This window comes from Canis lupus, chromosome 7, assembly GCF_003254725.2.
Source record: "Canis lupus dingo isolate Sandy chromosome 7, ASM325472v2, whole genome shotgun sequence".
In the NCBI taxonomy this organism is placed as follows: domain Eukaryota; kingdom Metazoa; phylum Chordata; class Mammalia; order Carnivora; family Canidae; genus Canis; species Canis lupus.
The window spans coordinates 3,948,633-3,974,572 of NC_064249.1; the positions used below are offsets into that span (position 1 = coordinate 3,948,633).

At 37.4% G+C, this 25,940-nt stretch overlaps 1 protein-coding gene across 5 annotated transcripts in view; it reads right to left on the reverse strand.

The window, feature by feature from the left end:
* PTPRC (protein tyrosine phosphatase receptor type C) overlaps nt 1-12,053 on the reverse strand; it is a 126,244-nt gene extending 114,191 nt beyond the window's left edge. For all 5 annotated transcript variants that reach the window (XM_025429698.3, XM_025429697.3, XM_025429696.3 and 2 more), the window contains exons 1-2: nt 11,897-12,053; nt 11,700-11,815 (exon numbers count right to left, since the gene is read on the reverse strand). In XM_025429698.3, the coding sequence (XP_025285483.1) occupies nt 11,700-11,772 (73 nt within the window). In that variant the 5' untranslated portion in view covers nt 11,773-11,815; nt 11,897-12,053. The remainder of the gene's footprint in view (nt 1-11,699; nt 11,816-11,896) is intronic.
* Nucleotides 12,054-25,940: the final 13,887 nt, after the last annotated feature.

The following is a 25,940-nucleotide window of genomic DNA, read 5'->3' on the forward strand; positions in this document are numbered from 1 at the left end:
ATTCTTATTATATGCCAGCAAGCATGCTAAGCCCCTTTTTCTCAACATCCAAAACAATTTTTTTTTCCTTTCCCACTTTGGCTACCCCTTCTCACTTTTCTTTTCCTAGTCTCTCCTCTCAACCCCTCCAAATATGGAGTGTCCCAGGGCTCAGAATTAGGTCCTCTGACTCTAAACATTCCTTTACAGTATCACATTCAGTCCCTTGGCTTTAAAGTCCATCTGTATACAGTGACTTCCAAAGGTATGACTCCAATCTAGTCCTAATGAGCCCCACACTCCTAACTCCAATTGACTTCTAGATATCTCAAGTTGAATGTCTAATGAGAATTCAAACATTAATATGAATAAAATAGAATCCTCGATTGCCTACTCCAACTGGGGTGTTTCTCATCCTAATTGCTCAGGAGGAAAAAATGTCTTGTTCTGTATAATTTCCTATTTTTCTTCCACACAGAAACTTCTCTTGATCCAATATACATCTGTCCTTTCTTTCCACCTCCACTGCCAGCACCTAGTCCAGATACCAACCCATTTCCCTTTTCCATCAATCCAACTGGCTCCTAACTGGTCTCAAGGTTTTAATTCACTTCCAATCTATTCTCACAGCAGCCAGAGTAGTCTCTTTAACATGGAAATAAGATTAGTCATTCTCTGCTTAAAACTTCCAAATAGCTTCTTCTCTTTATACTTAAGGTAAAAATCCAAATTCTTTCCATTTTCAATAAGGCCTTATAGGGCCTTCTCCTTCTACATATCTCTCCAGCTCCACCACAAACCACTTAGCTCTGACTCACCATACTGCAAGCATTTGACCTCCTTTCCTTTAGTACCCACCAAGTTTTTTGTTTTTCTGAAGAAACTTTGCACCTGCCAGTTCTCCTTTACATAAATCTTTAAACTCTTGTTAGCCAATGTTAGCAGCCTAATGATTCTACTTCTAAGAGGCCTTCTTTGATCACTGTCTAAAGAGCCAGTCACTCCCCGAATTTAGCCTGTCTCCATCATGTCATACTGTTTTATTTCACAGAACTCATCAATATCTGAACCCTTCTCAGTTATTCACTTGGTTTCATCTCTTTTGCTAAGATGTAAGCTTCATAAAGGTTGGTACTTCTGTTTTATTTACCACTGTGTCAGCACTTAGAATAGTTCCTAGCACATAATAGGGGTTCTATTTTTAAAATGGCTAAGTCAATGAGTAAGTTATCTCATTTAATACCTACTGCTATAATTTCCATTGTATACATAAGGAAACTGAGGATTTAAAAGGTAATGTTTCCAATTGGAAAGCTCAGAATGGAATCCAGGCAACATTTCCAAGCCAATTTCTTAAGCATATTAAAGGTTAGAGCTTGTTTGAATCCAATATTTCTAGTATTATCTCTTTAAATTATTTTTGTCAGCATCCTGGCCCTTTTGTTTTGCTTATCTACTTCCCACATATCATCACTCCCTCTCACAGTCAATACTCTGAACTGATATCTTCTGCTTTATTTTTTCTTAGCTATTATGTATCTTGAACATACCTAAAGGTTCCATCAGTAAATTTCGAAATAAAAACATGGTCACTAAAAAGACAGAAAGACTTAGGACTTATTAGGCATAAGTTAAAAATCATAGTTTTGAAACAAAAAAAAGGGGGGGGATTTGAAAACTGAGTCTAAGAATTTAAAGTAGAATACTTGACCTAAGTTACTTGATTGACAGCCCAAATTTATCATAGTAACCAAACAATAAACATATTTTTTTCTTTCCTCCCCCTTGAGTTTTAGCCAACCTGTCCCTGAAGTAGAAAACCGTAAGATAGCTCTACCAGATTTATTTAATATGCCTCTTGGATAACTATAAAAAGCGTATCTGGTGTCTACACTTCCTGGAATAAGATGAGAACCTCATGTGTTTTCCATGATCAAAGAGTTTAACAAAGGTCAAGTTACTTCCCTTGCACTTCAAAAATTAAAAAAAAAAAATATATATATATATAGATACTTTGGTAAATTATTCAATGGCTTTCACTTTATGTAATATCAAAAACAAATTAGGTTGGGGAAAATCCATTCTTTCCATCATATCACTCACCTCCGGACAGACTCAGTGGAGTATCTTCTTAAGCTCCATTTCAAGATGATGGCAACATTACTTTTGCATTATTAATGCAGCATCAATATTCATAGTAAATACAAATTAATCAAAGATGTCCTTTGTCTTTTATGAGACAAAATCTTAGCTTATATCTTGTTAAAGATATGAAAGTGATTGGGTGCCCAATGTTTCACCTACATAGCTAAATCAGGTGCATTGGGCTGAAATGTATGTTTCACACAAATGACCTCTGAGACACTACCAAGCACCTTTCATCTTGGTGTGATTTGTGTATCATCAAGTAGTCATGTCCTCATTACCTGGTTACTAGGCTAATGACTAACCAGGCTGAGTAATCCAGTGTAAAAAAAAAAAAAAGACCTAGAATCAGACTGACCCAGGATGAAATATCAGCCTTTATTAACCAATGACCTTGGAAAATTAATATGAAAGATCATTGAAAAAATTTAAGGATTAGTTTGCATGCTGTGTATGTTTTAACATGTCTCTCCAAATGAAGCTTTAATTTTCAGCTTAAATCACAAACAAACAAACAAACAAACCAAAGGGAATTGGAACTCTTGGCTAGTTCCTCTTTGCATGTACCACCTTTATTTATTAAATAGCTAATAATAATCTACGCAACTCAATGGCAGCTTCAGAACTTCTATAACTGAAGGCATAAAGAAGAAATCTAGTTGGAACAGGGGCCTAGATGTTGTTTGGCAAGAACAGAGTTTTTACTTAAATGGTATGTTATATGTAGATTTTTAAAATAACAATTTTTAATCCGAATTTATAAAAGATGGAGAACATAATTAATGATCTGCTGCAAGGTATATTATTACTTTGATGAGAAAGCTTATGGAGAATTTGGAAGATTTAAAACCCCATCTCCAAGCAGCCACTGCCATGATGAGAGTATAGATTTTCCGAGGCTAGGCATAGAGTATGATATTCCCAGCTGAAGATACAGGGAAAGCACTCATAAAATATTTGTGCATGAAATGAATTAATGAATAAATAAACATATTTAGCTAGACTGGTGAAATAAATATTCAGGATGATTTTAGTGATGGGTTTTGAGAATCTGGGAGATTTTAATTTTTCCTATTATTCATTTCTGTATCTCTCAAGTTGCCTAGAATAATCATGGTTTACTTAGAAAAAAAATGGGATATGCAATTTAACATATAGCACATAATATAGCACATAATCAAAACAGAGATAGAAACCAAGAGAAAAAAATGTGAGCAAGGATTTTAAGTAATTTTTTCTTCCTCCTATTTCCTGAGCTTTCCTATCATATAGAAACTTTACCATAAATAATTTGCTGAAATAACAACAACAAAAGGACAGATTTAAAAGTGTTTTTATACGTTGTTAAGTACTTTCTACATACAGGGTTGGACTATACAGACAACTATCCATTCATTTAACAAATAAGTTCCAACGATCCACGGGTACTTATCTACCTATTGATAAATAAAGCAGAGACCCAATGATAATCTACATAAGCTCACCAGCTACTATGAAAGACACCCAAATAAAAAGCTCTCCAAGAGGATTATTCATGGGATCATCGCAGCAGACAAACACCTGCCTATGTGTGAAAGGACTGGAAGAGCAGGGAATATCCAAGAGGGTTGCCCAGAGGAAGTGACAGTTGAACTAAAGTTTGAAGAGCAATTATAATTTACCCAGTTAAGAAAAATGTGGAGGGAAGAAGAAACAGCATGGCCAACAGTTTGGAGACAAGAAAACATTCTATTTTTAGGAAAAAATGCAAGTTACAAGAGGATTATACAGTTGATGTTTTTTTCTCTTCCTTATGATTTCATTTCCCTAATAACATTTCTTTTCTCTAGTTTACTTTATTGTAAGAATATAGTATATAATGCACATGATATACAAAATATGTATTAATCAATTTTTTATATTATCATTAAGTCTTATGTTCAAAAGTATGCTGTTAGTAGTTAAGTTTTGGAGGAATCAAAAGTTATACCATAGACTTTTGGCTGTGCAGGGCATCAGTATCCTTAACCTCCATTGTTCAAGGTTCGACTGTGGAGTACACGTTGCAAAGTAGTTACAGATAAAGCTAGAAAGAAATCTGTGTGGATTAAATTAAAGTTGTGCATACCATGCTAGTAACTTTATTTTTCCTAACTGCAGAGACAAGAGTAGAATGATTTGACACCTTATTTTGAGCTCACTCCCTGATGTACATTGAAAACAAATTTATCATCTTGATTCTTCTAATTTTTGCTATAGCAACTAGTAAGAATTTGGCATAAGGTGTGTAAACTAATAAGAATGGCACATGAATAAGAATAAAAATACAGTTCTAGTCTATATAGCAATCTGGTAAGTACTTCTAAAGTTTCCATTGGCTAATTGAGAAATAATCAAAACCCTTAAAATCTCAAAATGAATCTTGCTTAAAGAGCTCTCAATAACAAAATGATTGTTGCTGATAGAAATTTCAACACAATATAAATTTGAAAATGTCTAACATGGCCCAATTTAAAACTTGACAGAAGTAAAAAAAAAAATTGACAGAAGTAAATAATTACATTAGATCCATTACATTTTGTGTAACATTGAAATATAAAAAAAAAAGAAAGAAAGAAAAAAAGGAAGGAAGGAAAGAAGGAAAAAAGAAAAAAGAAAGAAGCAATGGCTAAATTTGCACACAAGTAATGTTGTTTCTGGCTAAATAGAAGAATTAAAACATTTTTGGGAAATTTTATATTTCTATTATTTGACAAAAAAATTCACTTAGAAATATTATAACCACAAAGGAAAATTCTCAGAGGCATAAGTCTCTAATCAGTAAAATTGGATGTGGATAAAACTTGATTAATGAATTTAATAGTAACTATAAAAATTGAATGAAAAGTAATGCTATTGAACATAAGTTTAGTAAAATTCTCTTCATGAAAAAAATTGGTCATGATTTAATCAGGCTATATAATAATATTCAAGGAATTAAGCTGGCTTAACAGATATTTTTTTTTTCTGTAGAAGCTGTTCTCAAGGAAAACTCATAAATGTAGGTATATTTTAATTAAATGCTTATTTTCTTAGACATCCTTGGGATCAAAATCATGGGATCAGTATATTCTCTATCCAATTGGGAGCCACTGAAGGAAGGATGTACAAAGGTAAGTTTTACCCTTTTACATCGATCCTCCTGGTGGAGGTGGGTATGGAAACTCTATGGATTGAAAGGAGGCAAGAGTGCAGGCTCTTGTTACAATAAACAATGAGAACCTTTAGCAAAGAGTTGGATTTACAGACTATTTAAGAGGTAGAATCCAGAGTAGCCTGAAAATCCCTAAAACAGGGGGTGCAAAGTTAAAAGAATTCAAAGATCTATTAGGGTTTATTCCTCTGTCACATAGCCTTAAACTGTATCTCCTCCCAGTTTCTTAAAGGAAGAGATGTGATTTGGAATCATGTGTCAATGATAAAGAGCTCTGTGCTGTGATTTTATGGGATCACATGAGTAAAACACACAACTTTGCATGATATCTCATAGTTTTCAAAGCATTTTCACAAGTGTTATCACTTTTAGTGCTTAAAGCACATTATAGGTGAGGACACTGTATATCAAAGATAGAAAATTATTTGAATGGAGATCATATAATTCATTGAATTCGATTTTCAAAATGCTTCTCGATCCAAATGCCATCTCCAGTGCAGAATGGCGCCTGACTCATTTCCTGTGATGGTTGGTATTTCTTTTATCAGTAAACAAATTACTGTTTTTTTTTCTTTAAGTGGAGGCATATAAAATTTGGTGACCACACTTTACTGCTATGATATCGGCCCTTTGCTATCATCTCTTAACATCACTATTATTTATATAAGATTCTCTAGTCTATATTCATGACTATCAGGACAATTTATTATTACTATTATTTACAATGCAGAGAATTTCTTCTTGCATATCAGTGCTTTTTGTTACGTTTGCCAGAGTAGGTGTTCATTTTCTAATACATGTGAGTGTGATGCTGAATTGCCCTTAGCTCTTGATTTGTGCTCCAGCATTAGCAGATCACCTTTTTGGAGGGCTGATGATTTTCCTGCAGTTGTTCATGTTTTGCTTGGAAGTAGTTTTTAACTATGTGAATGGCAATCATTTTCATTTGAATATCATGGCATGTAGTTATAGTTTTATCACACGTGCAGTATATACAGGAGAAATTGAAGTTATAGTAAAATAACTTTTTCATTTCAGATATTTGTGGCTCATTTTTAGTAGGAAATAAACATTTACTTTTTAAACACAGTATTCTATAGCTAAGCACCATGGAAGACGTTAGTTTGTTTGAGTTTGAAGAATCTAATAAAAGTATTGATAATCTTGCTGATGATCTTTTCAAAGGGGAGTCAATTGACGATATTATGAAGGCACGTGGAAGGTGCTTATATATTTCACTAACATTGGCTTTATGTTTATTTATGTCAAAATTTTATTTATCTTTTCTTATTTTTGTTATTATTCCTGAATACGCAATACTCTGCTTATAGTAGCCATTCCCCAGACTCCAGGCAAACTGAAATTGAAGTAGCACTTGGACATATAAAAATGAATGCATATTAAACATTTGAGGCAATGATTAGATATTTTCCCATCTAAATATTGGTTATAGCCATGTACACAAAATATGTCTATATATTTCAGTATTATGTAGAAATAGATATCACATCATATGGCTAAACAAATAGCTTACAGTATTTCATTTTTTTCTCCATCCTTCCCTAAAGAGTTTTTTTCTCCCATATATAAAAGTCACAGCACTAATCCATTAGTAATAGGCAAATAGTATGTAGTTAGGTATCCAGCACTGACACAGCTATTTAGACTAGGCTGAAATTAAATTTAAACTGAGATTAAGTTCAATTTCCATTCCATTGTGCAAATATTTCCCTAAATTTATAAGATGACAGAAAAAGATCAACGGTATTTGGTGATGACAAATTTCTTACTCTGAACCCAGATGACTTACATATATACATGATCTGAACAGAAAACCTTGTCTGTGTTAACACTCTGCTTTCACCAGCAAAATTAATCAAACTAACTGTAAATCTCTGCTTTCTACCTACTCAAATTGAAATTCATTATCTTGTTATCTAGTAAGAAATGATGCCCAGACTCCCTGCAAACTTTCTGTGTGCACGCAACGCAATACGTAGAGTGAGCCCTTGAAAACAGTCCCACAGCACTACCAGTGTCCATGCCTGTACCTGCAAGGACTGGACCTGACTCTGTGTTTCATCCCCCTTTTAGATGAGTATCGCCTTCCCTGCCTCATTCCTTATTTTTCTTCCTATAGTTATTTGTACCTGAAGAACAAAACTACCCCACCAAATGAAATGCCATTAGCAAAAATGTCCAAAGAGCAGGCCAAGAAAAATTTAGGAATAACACTACTGAACTATGGATTTTTAAGAAATTAGGAAGATCTTCCAGATAAGAAGGGAAAACAGGGAGATGAAAGAAGGAAATAGCAAAATAATCAATTAAATTTTGAAAAAGGCAAAGCCCGTAGGGATCCAGATCCAAAATTATTCTATTTAATCTTGATGACATTGTCTAACTCCCTCTATCTTTCCCCTTTCTGGCTAATTTTTTCATCTCATGTTTCTCTCTTTCTCTCTCCTCTACTTCTGAATTTTTTTCATATTATTCCCCTTTCTCTCTCATTATTATAATCTTCAGTTTTGTCAAAGAAACCCACCCATTACTTTTTTAGTGTCTGGTAAGAAATCAGATACAGATGATACAGAAAGAGTCATAAGACATAGTTTCTTCCTTATACACAGGTTGCAATGAAAGTAAACGCACTGATTAGTAAATAATAATATTAATACCACCATCAACAGTAAATTGAAATAGTATGTGAAAAATGCCACAGAAGAGTGGCAAAAAGTGTGTGATTTCAGTGGAGATATTTTGTGGCATGAGTGACGGAAGGAAACATTCAACAGGAAATAGGACTTGCACAGAGCCTTCGAGGTCCTGAGGAAGTGTACAGAAGCCAAGCAGAGTGTTGAAACTGCCTACTGTGGCTTCTATTTTAATGAATCATACAAGAAAAAAGAAAAAAAACAATCCCTGCCCAGCTCCAGGCCCAGCTCTAGCTCATTGGTGGACTCAGTTGCTCTGGCGAGGTGTTTTGCATAGCTACCAAAGGCAATGAGAAGATATCGGAGGGATTTTTCTTCTCCCTTCCTTTTAGATTCTTAAGGTGTAGAGCATAGAAAGAAATGAATGAGACTTCAGTTAGATTAGGAAACTATAATAATACTCCAGGTAAAAAATGATAAAGGCATGAATTAAGATGACGTCAAGGGAGAAGAAGAAAGAAGAAAAGATTTTAGAGATTATTAAAAAGTAAAATTATAAGACTCAGGAGCATTAAATACACTTCAGATTTTTTTCTTTTCTTTTCTTTTTTTTTCTTTTTTGCACCTCACAGGAATGAGTATGGAGATGAGAAACAGGATCATCAATACGTAGCAGGTAATGGTAAGGAACTCTGAGCACAGAAAACAAGAATAAAACTGGCCAAGAATTAGAGCCCATAGAACCCTGATATTTAAAAGTAGACAAATATGAAGAACCAGAAGATAGATAAGTAGATATTTGTGTGTGTGTGTTATATAACTCACACATAAACACTAGACTATAATGTGTGTATAGGTATATGTATATTTATATGAAGAATATAGAAATATCTATATTCCTACACTAGTTAATTGTCATCGGTGAAAGGATATCAAGTAGCCCAGAACACAGAAAAGACCCAGTTCAAGCTAACCTCTCTGCCTCTCTACTTAGTTATATAGAATGAGACAGGAATAGGAAAGACAGACGCCCCTCCCCAAGTGCACTTTACCCTTTCTCAAACAAAATGCATTTCAAAAAAAAAAAAACAAAATGCATTTCAAATTCTAAGCAATGATAAGAATCACAGGCAGATTTTTATTAAAAAAATGCTTGTAAAAGACTCATACAAAATAATGTTCACATCCCCAAATCTCTAAATTGTGGAGAATTTAGAACTTAATAAGATTGCTTATTAAATTCAATTCGCAATTTGTTTTGAAAGCCTGTGATGTGCAAGGCATAATACACGTTTGTAACATGAAATATGTCTTTAATGTATCTGGGGAAATGGAGAATATGACCAGGAAGTGAAGCTAAACTGTTATAACTCGTAACTCACACAACTCATATACTCTAGCTGGTATGTTATAGAGGGAGAGATTTGCCCAGCATTACACCTTCTTTAGAGTCAGGGAACATTCATCTCTACCTGCATTCTCAAAACTATCATTGTCCCCTAGAATTATTTAGAAATGTTCAACAAATGTTTCCAGTTATCGTGGCAAAGAGGCACAGAGCAAGGAGATTATAAGCATTTGGGTAGAGCTCAACCCAGCATTGTTGCCATGGCAAAGTTAATTATGCCTGGCCTGCATTTGTAGTTTAGATATTAAATAACACAACTGAATTATGCATATATTTATCCATTAATTGATGTCTCTCTACATTTGGCTCTGTGGGTTTTTTTTTAATTCCTTTATAGTACACAATACAAACTTGATGCCCAAAAGCCTATTATTTCCTATGATCACTAAACTCAATTTTAACATGTTAAAATCAAACATGTAATCAAACTCATTTGTTGCTAATAAGGAAAAATACATAATTTAAAATACTAACAACTTCCCAAATCATACATTGAATCACAAAATGTCTCTCAGCACGTCAAAGGTGATAAGTAAGATTTTCAGACACAGATAATTAGATCTATATGTTAAACAAGATTTGCAGACACAGATAATTAGACCTATACTATTTTCTAAAACTAACTTTAAATTTCAGGAAGACTATCAATACCTTTTAGAAAAAGTATTTGCTTTAGATATATATGTAAGCAATTGAAGTTAAGCTTGATCCTTCAAAATAAATCTACATCTATCTATCCACTTATTTAAGTACAAATTGTTCGGCACAATTGATTTAAAGTTTTCTAGATAATTTTATACTTTTGATCATAAATGCAAAGATATTCCTTACAGTAAAAATCCTTAATAGAGTGAGCTGAAATTTTATGATGATTTGCTCTGTGTCCTACAAAATATTTCAGTGATTCTTTGTGCTCATTTAAAAATGCTTCACAATAGTTCTTGAGGGGGAATTTTTAATCAATATTCACTCTGATTTATGAGAGTACACATATTGTCACCTGGTTAAAATCATTATTCATTACAATTTGGATTTGATTATGATAACTAACTTTATAAGGAAGATAGCTTGTTAAGCATTTTTTGTACTAAGACAAAAATGCTATATCAAAAAATTTTTAACCCATCTTTGCAGTAAAAAACAAAACAGTGTCTTATGCTACTTTCCACTCTTCTTGGTTACACAAAGTATCAACGAGCAATGTAACAAGCTCAAGAGGTAACTACTGCCCTGCCTTTCAGAGGAAAGAAGAGTGGTGGAAAGTCAAAAACAGATTTCAAAGTGAATTCCAGTAGGCGAGACTTTTAGCAAAGATTTTCTTTTTTTGTTTGACTTATTTGGAATTCCTACAAAAATGTCATTTTCAATGCCCTTTCAATAATGAAAAACAGCTTCTAGATACATCGTAAGGAGTCATATTAAATACCAATTTTTTAGTTACATTTAACAATCAACCGAAATGCACTCATGACTCAAACTAAAACTATTCAAGAAATGTCCATTAAATAGATAAGTATACAAAGATCTTCAACTTAAATGAGTGCTTGAGAATCCCCATTACACTTTCCTATAGAATACAACATTTGCACGAATATTAAGAGTTTAAATATTTTTATCTCATTAGGGCTCTGATATTTACCCATCACCCAGGAAGGGCGGTGGCCCCGTAAAAATTTCCAAAGCAAATAATCATTAAAACTATGAGGAAGAAAACCATATACTTCTTTTAAAATACATCTGTGTTAAGAATATGCATCAAATTAATATTTTATTAAATACCCAGATGTACAATTTTAGACTATCATATATAGCTAAGTACTCAACAAAAATATTTTAGTGGTAATCAAAATTTGAGGAAGCAAACTCCAGTTCAAAAAGAAAGAGTGGCTTACGTGCAACCAAAGCCATATTACGACTTAAAAAACAAAAAACAAAACAAAACAAAAAACCATTTTTTTGTTAAAAGGATGAAAATTCATTTACTTTGTCATTAAGAGTTCTTTAGGCTTTCATAAATTTACATTCATGTATCTGAGGGTTAGGCAACAACATCACTTTTGTAATATCCTTAAACAGTTTGTAAACAAAGATACGGAGAGACAGCGTCTCTTTTAAGTTGTGATTTTTCTCCCCAAACATTTATGCCTTTTTAAACAGTAACAATGTATCCTATCACATAGAGCCATGTCTCTCTGAGCTACAACAGCCTTGACCATTTTATGGTGAGCTTCCTCATTTCCAGTTCCAACACTTAACTTATTTTTTTTGCCTATTTCAAACCAATGTCCCGCCACAAAGAAAAAAAAAATAACTAGGGATATATAAATATACTTGTACTTACCTGTAACAAACACTCCTGTATCCAGAAAGGCAAAGCCGAATGCCAGAAGTTTAAGCCACAAATACATGGTCATATCTGGAGATCAGCCGTATTCCTATGAAACAGCATGCGTCCTTCTGAAAAGCAAAATAATAGTTATCTCTGCAAAAGGTTTTCTTTGTGAAACTGAATCAAAAATAAAAGAAATGAATGCATACTCTTTGCTGTTGTCTTATCAGAGAGGGAGCAATTTCCTCCTCTGCTAACCCTAAGGACAAACCACTTTGCTAGCTACACAAACTGCTAGGTAGTGATGTCAGATTCGGTTTTACTAACTTCTCCAAAAATACTGTAAAGGATCTTCTTTGCAGGAAGTCAAGAAAGTTGTTCAAAGTCAGTGCAAAAGCCTCCTACTTCCTTAATTCAAGTAATTAGACCAAGTTAGTAGGCCTTTTAAACCATTTTTTTCCTTCAGGGAAGATGTTTTTTAACTCTCCAAATAATACACCCTTATAATATTCATTGCAGCTTTTAAAAAAATCATATCCCCACCCCCCAAATAATCAATAATTCTCTTACCTAAGAGGATAAAACAGATTCAGGGGAAGGATGACAAAATGGGGGTTGGCAAGATGACATACTGATTGAATCAGTAGAAACTACCTGTATTTGTTTCAACAACCAAAACAACAAAAAAAGCACAATTACCTATCTGGTTATTTTTTTGCAACCAGTATCATTCACTAGGAAGACATTCAACCCCCCACCAATAGTCAAACCCATTTTCCCTGCAAAAGCACTCTCAGGAAGCTGAACAGCTTTGCCCCTAATCTTCCACAGATACCCTGGTGGGGCTAGCAATGGGATCAGTCACATCTAGAGCAGCAAATCCTGCTTCAAAAAAAGAATGCTTCTGTGACCTGAGGTCTCCTTGGTGCTATTGGTGAGGGAAAGAAGGCCAATGAATTGAGAACTGGTTTTTGTGTTGTTGTTGTTTTTTTTTTAATAAAAGCTAACATTTTCTCCCCCCACTCCCCCAGTGACACATTCCCAATCTTTTTTATTAAAAGACAGCAGGTTAAAATATGGCACTTTTCATGATTCTGATGGTGTTGTTAGCAAGTCCCTTGATTGGGAAAATGGTACTGGCACAAAGCTACTAGGAATTCAGTCATACAATTAAACCAATTGGCATCATTATCACAGTGTCCTATTCATTTTAAAAAAAATAGTGCACCTGTACAAAGACACTATTATTTGAGGCACCTACGATACTTAAGAGACTTGCAGACAAACCGAATCCTTGTAGTAACTCTACGATCCTGGGTTAGAAACCTACTACTGCAGGGTTCTTGTGTTTCAGGGAATAGATCTTTTCATATTTATAAACTTACTGTCTTATTCTGTCACTGACTACTGGGAACCCAGAGCCAAATTTGCACACCTTCCTTTGAGCAAATGAAAATGGTCTCACGTCTGAAATTCTGAATAATGACATTGTAATGAGATATTCGGGGGTATGATTTTGATTTTATTATGATTATTACCACAGCTAAGTTACTGGGCTGTTGCTAAGTCCAGGAATATGCTTAGCCCTTGAATTGTGTGTTCTAATTTGTACAATAATGCGTAAGACGGACCGTGGTGTTGTTCCCCATCTTACCTATAAAGGTCAGAGGGCTTAGGTGCTATGCCTAAGTTCTCAGAGCTAAGAAGTAGACCGGTTATGTTTCAAATCATCTCCAACTTTCATGTCACTTTCCTTTCTTGCTTTACTAACCTTCTTCATTTTTCTCACTTCTTTCCCTAATCTTTCTTCTATGTATTTAAAACAATTTTTAATCTCTAAAAGTTAGAATATTGATTCCATAAACATGTTGTTCTCTTTTGTTTTGATTTCTCTCTCTCTCTCCCTCTCTCTCTTTTTTTTTTTTTTTTTTTTGCAAATGTCTTCTTAAATAAAATAGCTGCAAATGTGGGCACTACTCTTCAGGAGATAAGCCTGATGAGAAGGGCTTGTCAGGAGTCAGAAATTCAAGTACTCAGCTCCAGAGCCTATTTCTCCAAAGACATTTGCAATGGAAAACTACCTGGGGTTAGCCTTCAGTATCTGTAATCAAATACTTGTGTTCTCTTCACTTGCTGTTATGGCAGCTTATTTGGCAAAACGAGAGGCCAGAAAAAACTAGAAGCCAGGAAGAGAGCCCCTGACATGCAAGGGAGTTAAGTATTAAAAGTAAGCTCTATAACAGGCTCAAGGTAGGAGGGGTTTCGAAGCCTTCAGAAGAGATTTTTAAAGGGGCTTGTAGATCATGACTTTGAAGAAGTGGGAAGAATTTAGGAGATTGAATTCCATCTTAGACAAGTGGGCAGATTCTACCCAAGAGAGACTGAGATTGATTAGCAACACATGAGTTGAGTTCTATACATACATTTTTAAGCATATTACAATTGAATTTGGTGTCTATGGGAAATATGAGACTTTGGGTAGTAAAATTCATGTTGTATCCTACAAAGGTGTGAAGAAATAGAGCCTCATGAAGACAGAGAGCAGTGGCTAAGTATGTGCTCAGTTCAGAGAGCCTCAGGGTGGAAGCGAAGGTGAGCCTGAGGCTTGATGTTCCTGAGACGCAGAGCGTCAGTAGGGAGACACAAAGGAAGACCCTCCCCCCCACCCAGTTAGCTGGGGGAAAGAGCACCGCTCCCCTCTGAGAGTGGACAGCACTAACCTGGATTCTCTAGGCAAGAGGCTGGTCAGGAGCTGGCCTTCCCACAGGGCAGCTGAGGAACCCTCTGCTTTATCACGTGTAGGCCTAGCATCCAAGCCCTACCCAAGAGGAGCAAAACAGCCTCAGAGAAATGGGACTCTTGTGACAAACTGATGGGATCTACTCTCTTGATTCTGAGAAAGAGAGAGAGAGGGCAGGCTGCTGACCAATGTATACATTCAAGAACAGCTGAGGCTGGAAAGGGACCAGGAAACAGCATCAGAATTTAAATGTAGTAAAGTGTGTGGCACTTCTTGCGTGGTTGAGATGGTACGAATCCAGAATCATCTCCAAGCTTGATCAATAAGATATCAGAATAATCATAGCTGACTAACTTCTAATAGATTTTTAAAAGCTGTACTATTAAATAGGTAAATAACATTTTATTTAAATTAAGCATCATTGCCCAGATATTTCAGTCACATATAATAAAGGTTACATAAAGAACAGAGGGTCCCCGGGGTGGGGCAGTGAGTCATTGGCATCTTGGTTTCAGCTCAGGTGGTGGGATCCAGTCCAGTGTCAGGCCCACACTCAGCACCGAATCTGCTTAAGACTTTCTCTCCCCTGATCTTCCCCCCGACCCCCTCTCCCTCTCGCTCATGCTCTCTCTCTCAAATGAATAAATTCTTTAAAAAAGGAAAGAAACAGATTATATGAGATAAACTGCAGAAGCAGACATTATTCATCCACTCCTTCAATAAATACATAGTTGTCTCCTAGCATGTAAGACAATTATTTTTTTCTAATGTGAAGAGAGAATGGTGAGCAAGACCAGACGTGCCCCCTCCCTACTCCATGTTGGTGGGAGGGACAATAAGAAATTAACTAATCACCGTGACAAGTTCAGCACACAGGACGTTCCTGATGTTATTATTGAAACGTACAATAGGGTATTTGGCCAAGTTGTGGGTGAAGTTTCCCTGTAATAAAAAGCAATGGATGTAGACCTAAAAAAACATAATGGAAGGTGAGTGGGCATGGGGAGGGAAAAAAAAAACATTCTGGGCAGAAAGAACCTTATATTTAAAGAAGGAGAGTGTGTGTGTCCAAGTGTCCAAGGAACAGAAGGAGACACGTGTGGCTGGCACAGACAGAAGCAGAGCCTGGAATGTGTGTTCCATAATATATAATGTCAATATATGAAGTCAACACATAGTATCCTTTAAACTTATACCACGTGATGTATCAATTACATCTCAATTAAGAAAAAAGGAGTCAGAAAAAAAAGAAAGAAAGAAAGAAAGAAAGAAAGAAAGAAAGAAAGAAAGAAAGAAGAAAGAAAGAAAGAAAGAAAGAAAGAAAGAAAGAAAGAGAAAGAAAGAAAGAAAGAAAGAAAGAAAGAAAGAAAGAAAGAAAGAAAGAAAGAAAAAAAAAAGAAGGAAAAAAAACAACCACAAAGAAAAACACATGAGGTTTCAGAGGGAGATGATAACCAAACTCTGAGAGGCTTTGTGGTTCTAAGAGATTTGACTTTATCTTAAGAGATATATGGGGAGTTGTTGAAATTTTTTAAGCATTATTCTTGAATCGTCCTGCCAATGATTTCCATTTTGCAGGATCTTGTACCGTCACTTATTTCTCTACTCTCATCTTATGTGATTTCTCAGGACCATTAACTATGGTCAGCCTCCCTCCCTCCCTTGTCTTTTGCCAGTTTCCAAAACACCATTGCCTTTGGATTTTTCTTGACGCTCACTAGGTCTTACCCTCAGCAGCTCCCTGCTGAGTCCTGTGTCTGTACCTGACTTCTAGGCATTGTGGTACGTGAAAGCCCAGTTCTGGGCCTACTTCTCTCTACCTGGGTGAGCTCTTCCATGCTGGTGACTACCTCCCATCAGAGCTCCAGTCCAGGTCTCTGGACTCCCGTTGGGTCCTGCCTTCTTGACCTGTACTCTAGATTGCCACATGGCCAACTCCAGAGGATGTGAAAGCCTTCTCTAAATCTCACCCAACTCCCCATCTTATCCATATCTGCAAATGCACCAACGTGTATCAAATGACTTATGAAACCTCAGTGTAATTTTTTTTCATTTCTCCTGCTCTATCACAATTGCATTCAATTTATTATCAAGTCCCATTTAGTCTATCTCCACTATATTAACTGTGCTCCATTTCCAATTATATCACTGAGGACCAAGCTCCCATCACTGCTGAAACCATCTTGTAACTGATCTTCAAGCTTCTATCTTATCTCCCTTCAGTGTTTCTCCCATGGAGCAATAGATTTGAACTTTTTTTTAAAAAGATATTTATTTTTTTTTTTGAGAGAGAGGAGGATAGAGAGAGAGAAAGAGAGAGAGAGAATGACCAGGGAGGGGGCAGGGGCAGAGGGAGAGGGAGAAGCAGACTCTCTGCTGAGCAGGGGGCCCAACACAGGGCTCCATTTCAGGACCTTGGGATCATGACCTGAGCCGAAGGTAGACACTTAACCAACTGAGGCACCCAGGCGCCCCTGATCTTTTCTAAATACAAAGCAAGTTGTGGTAGATCCTAGCCTCTCAGTGGTTCTCCAATCTACATGTTTACATAAAATCCAGCCTCGGTACACATTTCTCAACTCATGGAATGTCACTTGCCACCTTGTTCACACTAAACTCTGGCCCTTCTTCTTTTCTATTTCAAAATCATGTTTGGTTCATTTTTTATTTTTTTCCAAATCTAGGGACATATTTGTTTATTCTTACCCATCTTCTCCATTAGAACATAAACCTATGTTCTGGATGATAAACCATGAAGCGTGAGGGATGCTTAGTACAGTGGTTGCCGTAAATGATACTTATTGAATGAATAAATGATTGAATGAATGAATAGATGAATAAATGAACAAATGAATGAAAGAAGACTTACATATGAAGCTATGGTGTGGCCAACATATTGGGAATCGGCAAGAGTGGGGCCAGCAAAATGGTTGGGAAGCTTTGCTGTAGAACAGAGTAGAAATGGCAGTGGAAATGTTTACCAGTTAAATCAATGACGGAACTAGCGAACACCAGCACTTATAGAACTTGGTACACACTGCTATCAATTAACAAAATATTAGAAGAGCGTAAAGGAGGGAATACTTGTACATCTTTATGATTTGCTCTAAAAATACATTCCTGCATTCTGCCAATTTGCCTTTGAAAATTTAGTTCTTGAGCAAAGAAATCAGTGCTACTTGATAAATCTGCCCCTCTGTCTTTGTGTAAAATGCAAATCCAGACAAAAATAAGTCTCCCCAGCATCAAGCTGCATAAGGGGGGTGGGTAGCACTGCTTTACAGATGTTCTTACTCTGAACACCAGAACTTTAACTGATGCTGACTGATGCAAAAGATACAATACTGATATATATATCTATATATATATCTATATATATATATCTATATATATATATTTAGTCCTAGTGGTCAAGAAACAGAGTTAAACTTGAGTTCTAGCAAGAATTAGAATTAACTCTCTCCAATATGGAGCCGATCGTACTACCTTACTGTTGCTTTCAGAACCAAACTAGTTAATGAAGCAAGCATCCAATTAATATTATAAACACACTGGGTTTTAATTAAAAGCATGTACAATAGAATATATATTATATTCCTTCTTCCAACCATAACAAAGAAGAAAGAAAGAAAGAAAGAAAGAAAGAAAGAAAGAAAGAAAGAAAGAAAGAAAAAAAGAAAGAAAGAAAGAAAAAGAAGAAGAAGAAGAAGAAGAAGAAGAAGAAGAAGAAGAAGAAGAAAAAGAAAGAAAGAAAGAAAGAAGAAAGAAAGAAAGAAAGAAAGAAAGAAAGAAAGAAAGAAAGAAAGAAAGAAAGACACAAGGGAGGGGTGGAGAGGAGCTCCCTTAGGACCTGACCCTACAAGTTCCTTCTGCAAATCACACAGGCAAAGTTCTGGGAGGGGTGAAGGAGTTAAATTGAATATGAAATGGAAGGGTTTGACTTGGTGGAACAAACCTTTTTTGTACCCAAAAGTAACTAGGAGGTTATGAGAACTGCCCTATATACTGTTAAGGCATGAAAAAAGGAAATGCCCTATTCTATTTCCTTTAATGGACTTCAAGGTGCTGTCACTTACAAGATGCATCCTGATTTCAGCGATGTTAAAATATGTATTATAAAATGTGCATCTCAGAATCAACGGAATGTAGCAGGATAGGCAACCAGCGGCAGGCAGGACGTGCGATTATTTTATTTATGTCTCTGTGAGTTCAGGCTGTGTGATAAATGAGTAATACATGTGAAGAACTATGAGATGGGCAGTGAGTTCTCATACCAGTTTCCAAATCGGCCTTGCTAAGAAAGCCCTGTAGCTTTCATCAAACTAAGAGAATATTCCACTTATTGACCTGATCTTCTGTGGACTCCACATTATTCTTGTTCCAAAAGGCCTAAGCTGAGATGTATGTGTTTTACTTCAGGCCCCACACTCGGATTACAAACCACGTTTAACACTTGTTGCTTCCTTTGAAGGCTTCAGGAAGCTAAGCCCTCTCTCTGCGTTTCTTTCTATGCTGGCTCCTGGCAACAGAGGACTTTCCTTTCTGGACTATTCCAATTGGAAGATTTATATATATATATATATATATATAACACATAGCAAATGTAGCACGGGAGCTGATATATCAGCTTCCAAATTTATGATGAAATATGATGTTGGTAAATAGAATGACAGCATGTGATGGAAGATGACTCCCCCCAATGACTCTTCCATGTGCATTAATTATAACTGGTTTGCTCTAAGTCATTTATTGCATGCTTGTTTAATTAGTTAACTTAGTGTCACAATAGCACTCGGATAATATATTTTCTTTTTCAACAGATAGAAAATCAAAAGCAAGAGGTGATGCACACTTTTCTATATCCTAACTGTTACTGATGCTTCCCCCGCACCCTGTCCACTCAGCTGCAGTCCTCACCGCCTGCGTGGATGTGCTTGCCTGTGCATGCACTTTTCTATCACTGAACTCTCCAAGTTTTCATCAGTTTAATATGGAAGCAGGGGCTGGTGGTAACTTCTTTCTTGGTAGCTCTGACCATTTGAAAATGATGTTAAATAGTAGGCATAATTTGTTTCATTTTTTTTCATAAAACATTTCTAAAAGCCCATCTTTGAATCACTCAGTGCTTGGAAGCGCTGTGGAACAGCGGCATAACACCAATAAATGACCAATAGACAGTGTTATAAACCAAATAAAGTTGCAAAGTATGCAGGTTTAAGTTATGATTTCTGAATCCAGCTTGAAATTACGGCAAAGGCATAAATGGACACTAAAAAACAAAAAAAAAAAAACAGATTTTTTTTTTTTCTAAAAAGCTAACAGCAGATCTCATCAATTTCAAAGCATATAGGTGTGCAGATGTTCCCAGGCTCAGAGTCACAAAGTAAACGGTGTTAGATGAGCTGTGGATTGGACTGTACTAAATTAAATTTTAAAAAGCTAAATTAAGTAAAACAAGGGCCAGACACATGAGAGAATGTGCAAATTTGATGTAATGACTTCCTAGAACTTCAGTCTGTTGCGATTCTTTTTTTTTTAATTCTTTTGAAATTTTTTTATTTATTTATGATAGTTACAGAGAGAAAGAGAGGCAGAGACACAGGCAGAGGGAGAAGCAGGCTCCATGCACCGGGAGCCCGATGTGGGATTCGATCCCGGGTCTCCAGGATCGCGCCCTGGGCCAAAGGCAGGCGCCAAACAGCTGCGCCACCCAGGGATCCCTGTTGCGATTTTTAACAGGCAGGTCCTTGGCATCTTAGAGCCATTGCATATCGCTTTGGCCAATCACTGAAACACATTAAAAAGGCTCACCCTCAAAAAAACAAAACAAAACAAAACAAAACAAAACAAAACAAACAAACAAACAAAAACCTAAATAAATAAATAAATAAATAAATAAATAAATAAATAAATAAATAAATAAAAAGGCTCACCCTCTACTCTGATTTGTCTAAAGCCTTTAACACATTAGCTCGGGTTATGTTGGTTTTAGTTAGATGCAATCTTAAATTTCCTCTTAGGTTGACAACATGGGATACAACATGCTGTTTGGAGGGTGGAAAATCCTGTATTATTTTAGAAAACCAGTTTGAAAAACATAAATCGCTCCATGTGTTCGCCTCAGGAAGGTCCCATGGAGGGGCCTCATGCCACTTCTTCTGAGGAGTCCTGGTCCTCCAGGCCCCTGTGTGCAGAATTATAGCCAAGATGAAGTACTTGATGAGGAACACTCGACGGGTCGCATTGCCCCTGAGGAACAGAGCCAATGTCCTGGGCCTTGAAGGCGCACACACTAGTTTACAAACCAATGGAGGGAGAGTGGCGAGAGCTGCCATACTGTGCCTCACAAAGCATCCGAGCTGCTGCTTCTGAGAATACAAAGGTGAGAAAACCTGCTGCTTGGGCCACCGAGTTGGGCAAAAGTACTTCTTTGTGTGATTTCTGAGAAGCCAAACTCCCTTGGAGAGTGAGAAGAGATGTGTGGTATATAATTTTATGAGTCACGTGTGTGAGAGACCCACACTCAGCTCTCCCTTTGGTCTGATCTTCTGTGATGTTTGTTTCTCACTCTATTTTTGTATACTTGACTCTGTCCCCCGTAGTTAAAATGAGAGTGTCTTAGTCTGGGGTGAGAGCATCTGGTAAAATAATGAGAGCTCTAGCAGTGTAGCTACCATTCCAAGGGCCTTATATGCTCAGAAAATGGACCCTGTGGCCACATTGAGGGAAAACCAGTGAAAGAGAAAGGATGAAAATTCAACTCCTAATCTTTCTTCCCCAAATACGATTTTGTTCTGGCTTCTCTGCCTCGGTCTGTGGCACCACCAGCCGTCTCGCTGTGAAAATAGAAACCTTGGGATCGCTCCCAAAACTGAATTCCTTCAATCCATCACTAGCTTCTCTCCGCATCTCCTCCTAAATATAGCCTCGACTTAGCAACTTCTCTCCATGTACCCCACCGCCCTTTAGTCCGAACTACTAACATTGTTTGAATAAACATCCACAGTGGCCTTCTGACACGTTTGCCTCTCTCTGCCCTACTACGATTTCTCACTCCCCCATTCATTCTCCACCCTCTAGTGAGAGAGGTCTCTTCCAAATGAAATGTGTCTCGTGCACCTGACCCTCATCCCATCAGTATTTCTCCACTGAATCTGGATTCAAAGAAAAATGCTTAAGAGGACCCCAAGGCCTACTGGGCCCAATGTTCATTTCCCTCCACAAGCCTATCCTTTCCCATCTCCTTTGCCTCAGTCAGGCTCGGCCCCTCCTGTTTCCCATGGCCTCATCAAGGTAAGAGACTTTATATACGGTGCCCTCTCTCCTTTAAGAACTCTCCTATCTGGCAATATCCTTCCAATCCTATAGGTAGGATCTACTGTCCTTGTCTATAAGAAGTCTTCCTTTACTTCAATGATTAGGACAGAACAGCCTCCCATTCTTCTCCCACTATTTTTTTTTTCATCTGTTTCATGGCACTTGTCACATTATTTGGATAATTACTTAATTTCCATCTGTCTCTTCCACCTTATGTTTCATGAAGACTGCTACTCCAGCCCATGGGCAGAGGTGTATTGTCCTTCGTTGTGAAATGCATAGCTAACTACAGCATCCTTTTTAACGTGTCTGGAAAGCCTGAGATTTACAGAACTTCTTCACAACCCTGAGAAGGGAGTGAAATGTCCTGCCCTTTCTGGTATAAAATACAGCAGAGGGTTCGAGCTAGACTGAGTCACAGAAATAAAGAAGTATGGCAAGTTTTGAACACCTGGATTAAGGTTACAAAATTCTGTCTGCTATACTTGCTTAGTTGGGCACCTTTAGTCTTCCTGTTTACCAAGAAAAATTCATTTTCTGCACTGTGTGCAGAAAGAAACAGAATAAGCACGTAAAACCAAACTCAGCTTCCAGAGGTGTAGCTCTGTTTTAATGCAAGTCCCTTTCACTCTCATGAGCCCTCGGTCCATTAGGGTTAGTGCTACCTGCTGGAACAAATTGCACTTCATATTTATAGAAGCTCAAACACAGACAGAGCTTCGTTCTCACAAAACAGACCAAGCTGCTGTGCCAAGGTTGGCTGTTGGTCTTCTCCACACAGTGATTGAAGCCTCAAGGTAGAAAGGACCCAGTTCCTTGGCCTTGCTATTATCTTTGTTGAGTGGCAAAAGGGGAAGGAAAGCATGGATAAGGCACAGACAGTTCTTAAAAACCTAGGCCTGGAGGTGACAGACGTCACCTTGCCTCCCGCTCTCTTGACAATACCTTGTCACATTGTCAGACCCAGATACAGGGAGGAGGAGTAGCAGGAAAATGTAGTCTCGGTTGGGCATCTGGGCCAGCACACTATGGCAGGGGAGAATAAATATCAGTTTTGGGGGCCAGCTAGACATTTCTACCAAAAATGCTCTGACTTTGGATAAGAAAAGAATTTCCATAAAAACTTAGTAGTAGAAATGAGAGTGTCAAAGCATTCTACTATGTGTAGAGTACAGTGCACATAAAAATAAGTAGTATATTATCCACACCCTCTAGGAGTTCTGGTCAGAGAGAAGAATAACACATGCACAACTAACTACAGTATAATCTAATATATATGTAGGTGATACACGTATGAACAAATACATGTACATGTGTGTGTATGTTCAATTTTTTGATGAATATGAGACAGTTCAAAGCTTCAGGGTATACTCAACTCAGGTCTTAAGATCTGCTTAGTTTTCTCTCCGACTAATTGTCAAGCATTGGGGTTTTCTTAGTACTGAAGGAATATTATCTTTAAAAAGTTACCTGTTTCTAAGAGAAGATAGTATTACTCATCAAGTAATCTTGATGCTTTAGTTTCTGTGCGTTGCTGATATATTTAATATATAATGTAACAAGTTATCGTGGTAAAAAATTGTAAACTAAGCACTATCGAAGGACACCACAGTAGTGAGTGAACTAGAGTAAAAATGGAAAAAGAGCATGTACTTGTACAATTTCACAGGGCAGGAATATAATTTAAAGCACCCAAGCGGAAGTCTCAGCTCTAGTTAGTTATGTTTTCTCCAATCCCGTGACTCCTAACCACAGCATCCTGCTTGGACGTAGTAGTGACAAGGTGGTGGTAGTATATTCAGTACTTACTATGTGTCGAGCACTGTGCTAAGCACTCATGTGAATTTACCCTCTTGATCGTTGCACCTCTATGAGGGAAGTGTTGTGTCATCATTTTTTTCAGAGACATTAGAAGGCCCAGATTAGTAAAGAAAATTTCCTTGTTCATTTATAAGAGACAGAACCTAAATTTGAACCCAGGTTCCGAGGGTAAGAATATGAGCCCAACCCAGTTCCCCAAAGTCCTGCCTTCAGGAGTTTTCACTTACAAGTGAATGTAGATGTGGTCTGTGTATCCAATGGAATATTCTTCAGTCATTAGAAATGACAAATACCCACCATTTGCTTCGACGTGGATGGAACTGGAGGGTATTATGCTGAGTGAAGTAAGTCAGTCGGAGAAGGACAAACATTATATGGTCTCATTCATTTGGGGAATATAAAAAATAGTGAAAGGGAATAAAGAGGAAAGGAGAAAAAATGAGTGGGAAATATCAGAAAGGGAGACAGAACATGAGAGACTCCTAACTAGGGGTGGTGGAAGGGGAGGTGGGCGGGGGGTTGGAGGTGACTGGGTGACGGGCACTGGGGTGGGCACTTGGCGGGATGAGCACTGGGTGTTATTCTGTATGTTAACAAATTGAACACCAATAAAAAATAAATTTATTTTTTTAAAAAAAGGAAAAAAGAGGAAAAAAAAAACCAAGTGAATGTAAATCTATGGAACTCAAATGGAAATGGAAATGACACAGAATCAAGTAACATTTTTAATCAAACACACCTACCTGTCTCTCAGAAGCCATCAACAGTGCTAATACATGTAAAACAAAAAGCAATTTCTCAGGGGTCTACCACCTAAACTCTCCCATCCAGCTTTTAAATATTATGGCGCAGAGCCCTCGTCTTTTTCCACACCTTCTCTCATGATAATCTTACTGACTTCCGTGAACTGAAAAACCAGAGATGTCCATGGATTCACAGATCCATTCATACTTCCTATGCTCAGTGCAGACCTCACGTGTGTGTGTCCCTGTTTCCTATGGCCCGAAAGCTCAAGGCGCTTGGGTGTTCCACAGGCAACCGTGTTGAATCTGAACCCTCGACTTCACCCCACCCCAGGCCTGCTGTCCTGCCACAGCATACTTCCCCAGCTTCATGTTGGGTACAGCCACCTACCCGGTTACTCTCAGCTCAGACACCTGCAGATGACCTCGCATCTTCCCTTTTCCTCGCTCTTCTTCATCTTCATGTCGAGCTACCAAGCCCAATCCAGAAATGCATTTTCTCAACTGTGCATCTAAGCTGGATGTCGATGCCATCTCCTTCTTCCCCCCTCCACTCTGCCATGCCGGTAGGCCATCACTCCTCTCCTGGAGTGCCTCTCTGCTTCTACTCTTCCTCTCCTCCAAGCCATTCTCCACGAGGCAGCAAGAGAGTTTCTTAAAATGTAAATATGTCTATGTTGTGTCCTTGCACAAAATCTGTTAATGGGCTCCATTTGCCATTCAAACCAGACCCAAACCCCTGATCAGAACCCATGAGGCCCTGTAAATTCCAGCCCCAGCCTGGTTCTCACCTTTGAGCCTACTGACTTTCACTCTATGGTTCTCCAGTGCTTGTTCTGGTCCGACGTTGGTTGTTACACATGCTGTTTACTTGAACGATGCTCTTTTCCTCTGACCTCCCATCATCAGGTCCTTCTCATTTTTACATCATGGCTCAACCATCCATGACCTAACTATCCTGGTCCCTGACCAGGTTCAAAAGAAGAGGGCCAATTCTCATCCTCTCCTTCATCTCAACTTTTTCATCTTCCCCTTTGTAACATTTTTCAATAATTGTGATGTTTTATTTGTATGGTTATTTACTAGCCTTTCATCTGTTCATTCCACTTGAATTTAAACTCCCTAAGGACAAGGGGCCTGCTTGTCTTGCCCACCATTAAGTCATGGTGCCGGGAACAGTGCCTGACTTCTAGAAGGTGCCCAGTATGCATGTGTTAGGGAAGGAGAGAATGATGGTATGTATAAAAGAACAAGTAACTTAATACACAGATACATGAAAAATGGGCATTTTTTTCCCACATGAGGAAACATTAACATACAAATAACTTTGTTAGATGGCGATACAGCGTAATACATAGAGAACGCACACTTTCTAGTCAGTTTTTCTTCCTAAAAATTTAAATGCTGCCACTAAGTTTTGAGACCTTATGAAAACCTATTTTGTTATCTGCTTTGACTGGCACCTTCTCTTAGCACAGTTTCCTCATGGTAGCTATTAATTTATAGCGTTAGAATGTGAACCAAAGGAAATGATATGTCAAGCATCCAGAGCCATGTCCTATACACGGAATTGGCTCAAGAAATGCTAGTTCCTTAGAGAACAGTTTGTGATCTAGACAAGGATCCAGGATC